This window comes from Chenopodium album, chromosome 20, assembly GCF_948465745.1.
Source record: "Chenopodium album chromosome 20, dcCheAlbu1.1, whole genome shotgun sequence".
NCBI classification, from domain to species: domain Eukaryota; kingdom Viridiplantae; phylum Streptophyta; class Magnoliopsida; order Caryophyllales; family Amaranthaceae; genus Chenopodium; species Chenopodium album.
Window position 1 is genome coordinate 18,469,018 of NC_137853.1, and position 9,170 is coordinate 18,478,187.

The 9,170-nt window shown below is 37.8% G+C and overlaps 1 protein-coding gene across 2 annotated transcripts; it reads right to left on the reverse strand.

The window, feature by feature from the left end:
- Positions 1-3,265: 3,265 nt before the first annotated feature.
- LOC145598533 (protein FAR-RED IMPAIRED RESPONSE 1-like) lies at positions 3,266-7,331 on the reverse strand. 2 transcript variants are annotated; one of them, XM_081654905.1, is made up of 4 exons: positions 7,231-7,331; positions 5,554-6,604; positions 3,796-5,442; positions 3,266-3,702 (listed from the first exon to the last, which is right to left on the reverse strand). In XM_081654905.1, exons 1-3 carry the CDS (start codon positions 7,268-7,270, stop codon positions 4,539-4,541), a joined length of 1,995 nt encoding a protein of 664 aa, XP_081511031.1. In that variant the 5' UTR covers positions 7,271-7,331; the 3' UTR covers positions 3,266-3,702; positions 3,796-4,538. The 2 variants fall into 2 exon arrangements, with proteins under 2 accessions (XP_081511031.1, XP_081511030.1); XM_081654904.1 differs by lacking the exon at positions 7,231-7,331 and having other exon boundaries at positions 5,554-7,219.
- Positions 7,332-9,170: the final 1,839 nt, after the last annotated feature.

Here is a 9,170-nt window from a genome sequence, read left to right on the forward strand (position 1 = left end):
TTTAGTTATTCCAATTAAATTTGTTTATAAGCCCGTAGCGGTTTTGATCCGAGAGGGGGTCAATAATATATATTAAAACCGAGAGCGTTTTCATACTTGTTTGTGGTTACCCCAGGTAAGACCAGTTACCAAACAAAATATTGATTAAGACCCAAACTAGGGGTGCTAATGATGCGAGTCGAGTTCGAGTTTGTGGTAACCCGACTCGACTAATTAACGTATCGAGCCTAGTTTTGAACAACCTTTGATCGAATCGAGTTTTGACCGAGAATTGACCACATCGAGTCGTTCTCGATTAGCTTGCAATTTGAACTGTCTTTAGGTAAAATTCGTAATTTACTATAACATCTCTCCATTCTCTTTTGTTAAGTGTAAATATGATGATAAGTGTACATAAATAATGTTTATTTATTAATAAAAAAATATAAAGTCAATGTTTTATATATGTATATTTTCATTTATTACGTACGAGCTTTCGAGTCGAGTAATTAGCAACTCGACTCGACTCGTGAACATTTCGAGTCAATCTCGAGTTCGAGTCGCGTTTTGACCGTGTTTTAACCGAAAGAGTCGAACTTGATTACCTCGCGAGTTGTCTTGTCTCATAAGCACCCCTACCTGAAACCATTCTAAAAACAATCACATGGGCAGTGAACCATGTAATTAGGTGAAAGGTAGTAGAACCGCCAACATTTTCCTAAACGGAACGTAACCCGAGTTATGCAATTTATATTATTCAATAGGGTACAAAACGCATATCCGAATGCGTTTAAAGTTAAACTCATTTCGCAATTAAGTATCACCATAACTCATGAATATGCAAAAGTTGTTGGTAAATAAATCGCAAATATGAAAATAATTAATTAGTAATAAGTCACAAGTGTATGATAATATAAATGATTAATTACGCTCAAATAATTAAAAAATATGTGGCCTTGTAGTATTACGTTACGTAAATTATGTTTGTTATTTCTAAAAAAGTAGTAAAAAAATGGAATAGAAGGCCAATTATTAAAGGACACGTTACATATGTAATTGCTAATAGAAGCCCCACCCCCCTCTCCACTCCCAACTAAGAATATATATACAGTCAATAACAACAAAGTTGTTATTCCAAAAACCCACCATTTACAAAATCATTAGAATGGCTTCCTCAAAGCATGGCAAAAGAAACTCCACTGACCACCAAAATGAGCGTCCAAAACCAAACCATAGTAAGAAAACCAAAAAGAACCACGTAGAAAACTTAATTTCCAAAATCAAATACTATCGTGCTGAGATTCCAGCTGAAAAAATTGCTAGGAGACTGTCTAAATAAATGGGTATGTACGTACCTCCTCCGAGGGCTGCACATGAAAGTGCGGATGTGTAGATGCCAACACCCAGACCTTTGAACCCCCCACAGTTGCAGCTAACAGATGTTTTCCCAGACGAGAGTGGTGGGTCACAGCAACACACTCATCATGCTGAGTTTGCATGGGAAGACATCACTCTCCAGCAAATTTTTAGTGCTGCACTAGCAGCATGGGGAAATTTAACATTGCAACAATTGTTGTTATTTGGGTCTATTAAACTTGGTAGCATTACTCTGCAGCAGTTAATCCAAATGCAAAACCCGGTAGTTGATACCGAGGTGTTGTATCTGGACAACTCCGACGACGAAGATGAAGACTCTGAGATTGAAGTCGATCTTGACTTGGAGGGCATAAGGCCAGGTCACATGTCTTATGAGTTAGTTTTCACTGTAATTGTGAAAAGTGACTCGGTTAGAGACATTGGGGTTAAGTACAACATGAGGGAGAGCCAGACTTTCGAAGCTGTGAACGAAGATTATGCTGTTAGGGTTGACTACAAGAACAAGGTGGATCTTACAATTAAGAAGAATAATGTTCCAATCCCTCCTTGTTGCACTCCAATTGAAGCTGGTGTTGTTGATAATGATGTACTCATAGTTTATGGGAAGGTTTGAATTTGGTTATACTTCTATTTTAATTGCAGTCTTGGTCCTATTATGTGCAATGTCATAAAAAATCAACTTGTGTTAACTTGTAAATGTTTACAAATGCCATTAATCCTACTGTTCAATGTTTACAGGCCCCTGAAGACAACATGAATGTGAGGCGGAAGCTTTTCTGGGTGAGGGACGTCATGACTAATCCAAGGAAGAAGATGGTGTCCGCAAAGCTAATAACTCCTCTTCGCAGGCTGTACATCTGGTGGGGAGCAATAATCAATGAAGATAAGGCTAAGATGGTGGTCAATGTACGAGACTGAGGTCCTTACAAGCATTCAGACGGTGGGACAAGCGAAGATCAAGAACAAATACGAGGTGTTTGCCCTTCCTGTGTCGATAATTAATGAAGACTTCTAATTGACATAGCCAAGCCCTTTTGTGTTAGTGGTTCCCTTTTTTTGTTGTGTCATTGCAGATTTTACAAATGCCACTAAACAGTACACATGTTTTGTGCAACAAATGCCTTGAGTTTACTTCCTAAATTAGGTCACCATATATTTTGGTGAATGATTAGGCATATATGTAGTAAAGTATGAATATGATTAGGCTAAGTATGAATATGTCTATCCTTTTGTGTGGTAATTGGGGTCGAACCATGGACTATGTAATTACGACTAGTAATGGTAATTAGATCGTTTATTAAGTATATTAAAGCCATGTGAATTAAGATTGTGATTGGATGTTACCTATAATCCATGTTAGAATGAGCTAACTTACAAATACCTGCATTAACTCTGGCTAGAGGCCCATTTCTTTAGACTCTCTCTGATATGGCCCAATGTTCAGTAACAAATGGCCCACAAATGGCCCAATGTCTATTACTCTTTGACATGGCCCTTATGTTACATACTATGGTTATATATTGTTGCTAGTTATTTAATACAATTTTATAAAATAAAAAATATTAAAAAAGTAATTATAAAGGTTTCTTAAGCAAGAGGCCTGATAGTACTGAGATCAGTACTTAAACCAAGGGCCTTATGATCTAATATATATTATGGACCTTTTGACCAGATAAATGATACTGAATGAGTGTACTAAGTCCTCATTTTTTTTCCCGTGTTGGTTTTTCCCAAACATGTTATCCACGCTTAATGTCAGCACGAGAAACTATACTCATGCACTATGCAATATCGACTAAACCAGAAATCCATATGCTACTGAACTGAACCAATTCAGTATCAAATGGGGCATGTGATATGGGCCTTTTGTTACCATATATAATATGTGGACTTTAATTAATAAATAGGCACACAAGTTTTTCTAATCAGTCTCATTAAACAATGGTCCATTAGAAAAACATTTTACAATCTCAACGGAGCACGTAACTAAATACCTTGATCAAAAGTTGTGCAATGTAAAACTAAACTGTTTGCAAGACTAAGGACCAACTATTAAGACTAAGGACCAACTATTAAAACCAACTGTTTGCAATGATCAAAAGTTCGAAATAAAAACAACCCATGATTGAAAACCACAGTTCAGCTAGAAGTCCATATAGGTCCAACGATAAGATAAAACTTAACTGTTTGCAAGACTAAGGACCAACTATTAAGTGCAGAGGAATTTAACTAGAACTCCATTGATTTGCTCGTTGATCCATTTTCACCAAAATCAATTTGCTGCAACTCTAATTCAAAGGGATCGTTCTTGTTAGCAGTATTAGACCGTAAGCATCTTCTCTTAGACTGCAGAAGAAGAGCAATGAGAAGATCAGTGATCTAAGTGAATAAATATTCACAAATTTTCTTCATACTAACAGAGGCGGTTAAGTCCCTTACCATGGATGAACCATTGAAAGTGGAAGGGTAGAAAGTGTCCAATATGTACTGACTGGCAGGTTGTAGTCAAACCATAAAAATACATTAGAAACAAATACAAATACAGGCAGAAAATTGCAGTTTTAACTTACATCTTTGCGTTTCTGGGTAGGAGCATCCTTCTTATACCCTTTCTCTGCCAGTGTTTTGTGGCGTCCACCCTTTGGCCTTCCCCTGCGCCTTTTTGGTTTAATTGGATCTAATATGGTACCTGTCACATGACCACAATTGTTATCTTGAACGGTATACCCCTGAGGTGCTGCCTTTGGTGGGCGTCCCCTGCGCTTCGGGGCGGTAGTTTTACTAGAATCATGAACTGGCTGGGGGTTGGGAAAGGATTGAGTGGCAGAAGACTTTGGAGGTCTACCCCTGCGCTTCTTAACTAGAGGGGGTTGCTCAACCAAGGCAACTGGGGTATTATTCTTGTCAGCAGCAGAGATATCGCCTCCATCTAAATCTCCAACCTGGTTTACATCATCATTGGCTGACAGATCAACTGCTGGTTGTTCATTAACATCATCTAACAAGTACTCATCAACCTCGACAGCTTGATCATCGTAATCAATAGCTTCATCATTAGCTAAATTATTAACAGAAGACATAGTCATAGCTGACTTGGGTTGTGAAAAACCAAGCCCACTAGGGAAAGAAGCAACTTCTGGAAGAGGATTCAATTCATCTTTCTTTTGTTTAAGCTTCTGGACCTAGGCCTTCAATTTTGCAATACCATGTAGAACAAGCTCAACAGCAGCATCATCCACAGTCAAAGCCGTTTCTGAAAGTGCCTCAAAAGCATTCAGCGTCTTGTTACTCCTCTGAACTGTAACAGATAGTGAGGGATCATGATAGGGTACTTTAACCCTGGTGTGCCTACGAACAACGTCCTTGCGCCATCGAGTTAGGATATATTTCTCAGGGATCTCAAAAACCAAATTCTGATCCAGAATGCGCATACTGTGCTTACACATTATGCCAAAAGTCTCAAACTTACGACAGTCACACTCTACTTCCTTTGTGCTAATGTCAAAAGTAACGCGATAAAACCTCCTCCTATCGGTTAGAATCTCATGACTATGCCCCGCTGGAACAATCCACACACGATCCTCAAGAAGATACTGAACAACATTATCTGATAACCTCCGTTCATCTCGGCAATAACAATACATCAACCTAGATAATTCAGTCTGCACCTCTTGGAATTTTGTGTCGGTGTACAACCTTTGGAACACCTTCTCTAGCTTAAACCCACTAATCAACCTTCTAAGGTATTTGGAGCAGTTATCATCAGCAACCACCTCGTCGTTCACACGCTTCGTCATAGCTCGGATGTATTGCCGGGGAAATTCAAACAGCTTGGTTTTCCGATTTACAAAGCCATCGAAAAAGCTATTTATACTCTCCACTCTCTGCGTCGTTTTCATGTCCGCCCAAAAAAACTCTTTAATGAAAGCAGGCACCCACATGTGCCTTTCTTCGAACAAACCACAAAGCCATTCATTACTTTCAAGGTTGTACTGGTTCACAGTAGCTGTCCAACTCCTTTCAAACTCCTCAGTAGTAAAGCTTTCATAAACCACATATTTAAGCTTGTTCTTAAACTCATTATACCTGTCAGAATTTAAAGAATGATGGCGGTCAGGGCAAATAAACATTACATCAAAAATAACAAGAAAAAAGGATCAACATTCAGAGAAATATGGCATGGTAACTTGGACTTACAAAGGTAGTTTACCCAGCTTATCTGGAAATTTGGACAGTATATGCCATATACACCACCTATGCCTCGTATTAGGCATCAGTTCAGCCAATGGTTTGCGCATCGCAGCAGCTTGATCAGTTAGAAAACCAACTGGTGCTTTGCCTCCCATGCAGGTCAGCCATTGCCGGAAGACCCAACGGAATGTTTCTGAATCCTCGTGAGAAACAAGTGCACAACCAAGCAAAAGATATTGGCCATGGTGGTTGACCCCAACAAAATTAAGAAAGGGCAACTCATACTCGTTAGTGAGGTAGGTTGAATCAAAACAAACTACATCACCGAAGCATTCATAAGCAGCCCGACTATGGGAATCAACCCATAAAACATCTTTCAACCTGCCATCAGAATCAACCCTGTTCACATGGAAAAAATTCTGGTTATCAGCCATCATATACACAAAATAAGCCATCATAGCAGCCGAGTCTCCACCTTCCATCTTTGATTTCCGCTCCTTATAAACTTCATGTTGCAGATCCTTCACAATCATGGTCAAGTTCTCTTCCATTTCAGTCCCAAAACAACCATGAATTTTACGAACGGAAACACCCTCCTCATAATAATTCATTAACTTCTTCCTAACATTTGATGAGTAATTCTTCATTCTATACTCCTTAACCAGTTTTGCTTTACCAGGACTGGTTAGGTGTGTATGCTCTAACTCTACAGTCTTAATCACCCAAACACCTTCTCCATTCACACTTGCATAAATCCTTGCCTCACACTCACACTTCTTTGATTTTCGCTTACAACGGCTTAACTCATCCTCTCCAATTACACCTCCAACAACCCCACCAGTACCACAAACCTGCATTTCTTTCGCTCTCTTCTTGGCCTCCCTCACTGCCCTCATATCAGGTCTACCCCAGCACTCACAGCGCCAAGTCATCGCCCTACGTTCCTTTTCCCTGGTGTATGACCCCTGCACCCTGGTCACCCCAAAACCAGTCTGTTCAGCGTATTCCTTGTAATAGGCTTCAACGTCCAGCCAGGTCTTAAAAGCCATTCCTTCCACTGGGGGTTCCACATAAGACACAACAGTAACCTTGTTACTAGAAACAACGGTATGCACAGTTTCTACTATCCTAACTGGTGTCCTGTATACCCGACTGCCTTCTACCAAACCCCCACCATCAACTCCAGGGGAAACAGAAGGAACCACCTCAACACACACTCTATTAGGAGAGCACTCAACATCTAAATCAGTGCTACGACTCATTTCAACAACTTAAACTTATTCAAGCTAGCATATCAAATGGCAATACCCACAATATACCGACACCCTAGAATATGTCAATAGATCAAGTAATAGCAACATACATAAATCACTGATTAATTCTTCAATCACGAAAATTCGAAACAACTTTACCAGAATCACTCAAATAACAATGGAATAAATATGTATTTAATCGTAAATTCTATTAACAAAAATCAACTCAAATAAACTAATCGACTTCAAAAATGAAATCATACACAAGTACACTACCTAACTGAATACTAACAATTGAGAAATTACTGTCATTAACGCACAAAACCCTAAACAAGCAACGAATTAAAATTAAACAAATCAACCAAGATGACATCGGGGAAGCAGGGAAGAAATGATAGCATAAAAATATGAAAAAGGATAACTGACATACCTAATTTACCGCGGATTAAAAGAACAAAAAAACCAATCATTCACCGGATTCCGCCATTCACCAGCTTCAGCTAAGCACACACATGAAGAGCTACGAAAAATCGAACCCAGAAGCCGGTGAAATTTACAATAAGATTTTGACAAGGGAAAGAAAAAAGTATATTCTAACCATGGTTAAGAAAAGACTAACGGGAACAAACGTCCGTGAAATTTACAACTCGGGACCACATTGCACACTGTGAAAGAGCTTTAGACTTTATTGCACATGTGTCATCAAACAGTGGGCCACCTTTTATGAGATAAACGATTTTGGTTTATCCCAGAGATAAATGGGGACCTGCTCATAAATATTATTGCTCCTTTTATATATTTGACAAAAACAAACATCCATTTTAAAATAATTTCCTTAAATAAACTATACTTCGTAGTAATTAATTATTGAAAAAATAATATACTAAGGACACACCAGAAATTGACATGTGTCATTGCTAGTGTGTCTATTGACCTTTTATTATATATTATTATCATTATTATTATTTTTTTATTTTAATCTTTGTTAAGTCTTTTATCAAAGGGTATCCTTCTTAAGTCTGCAAATTTAAAATTAAATTTTCCTTATTTTTGTTAAATCAATGATTTTTTTAAGGGAAAAATTGCATAATTATATATCACTATATATATGTTAGGATAATCATGGTATCACTAGTAGAAAAAAGCAAAAAGGCATCGCTCAATGGCCACCGGTTTTCAAAAACCGGTGGCAAAAATAGGGTAAAAAATGGGCGGGATTTTGAGGGATTAGTATTGCCACCGGTTCGGTTCGAACCGGTGGGAAAAATATTAATTCCACCGGTTCAAACCGGTGGTTTTTCTATTTAAAAAAAAAAAAAAAAAACACGGCCTTTAAAACTCAGCCCCTTTCCCCAAACCCTACCCCCTCAGCCGTTTCTCCTCTCCTCCTTCCTCCTTTCTCTCTCCTCCCTTCCTCCTTTCTCTCTCCTCCTCCTCCTTCCTTCTCGTTCTCTCTGATGCACTCCGATCCATCTTCCTCCTCCTTCCTTCTCGTTCTCCTTTCATCTGTTTGTCTCCATCAGTTCTCCTCCTCTTTCTCATCGATCTGCGTCGTTCTCGCCTCCATCTTCTCTTTCATTTCCACCACCACCAAGACCACCGCCGCATCAAAACCACCAATTTTACCACCGCCGCATCAAAACCACCAATTTTATTCGAGGTTAGGGTTTGATTTTAATCAATTTTAATTCGATTTTACTCGATTTCTTTTGGGTTTTTTTTTGGGCTTATTTTCTGATTTTATATGTGTTTTTAATTGATGTTATTCGATTTCTTCTGGGTTTTTTCTAGTTTTTCAATCGAATTTTTTCGGGTTTTTAAAACGAATTTTCTGAGTTTTAAAATTGGTTTTTATTCGATTTTTAATGATTTTAATTCGATCTTGTTCTGGGTTTGCTTTTTTATGGTTTTTTTTTACATGCATAGTGTTCCGGGTTTTTATTGGGCTTTTAAATCGAATTTTTTCTGGGTTTTTCAATAGAACTTTTCCGAATAGTTAAATTAAAATTTTCTGAGTTTATATGTGTTTTTAATCTATGTTATTCGATTTCTTCTAGGTTTTTTTTTCTAGTTTTTCAATCGAATTTTTCTGGGTTTTTAAATCGAATTTTCTGAGTTTTAAAATTGGTTTTAATTCGATTTTTATTGATTTTAATTCGATCTTGTTGTGGGTTTAATTCGGTTTTATTTATGGGTACATGGTACATGCTTTTTTCTGGGTTTTTTTTTACATGCATATTGTTCTGAGTATTGATCTTGTTCTGGGTTTAATTCGCAGCTTATGTATTTTAATTGATTTATTTTTTTGGTTTTAATTGATGCAGGTATATTGATTTAGATCTTAAATCAAATAATCAAGATGCAGGAATA

Coding starts and splice junctions, on each gene's coding strand:
- LOC145598533 (XM_081654904.1), bottom strand. CDS start 6,809: ATGAGTCGTAGCACTGATTTAGATGTTGAGTGCTCTCCTAATAGAGTG. Junction 5,443..5,553: donor AAGCTGGGTAAACTACCTTT/GTAAGTCCAAGT, acceptor AAATTCTGACAG/GTATAATGAGTTTAAGAACA.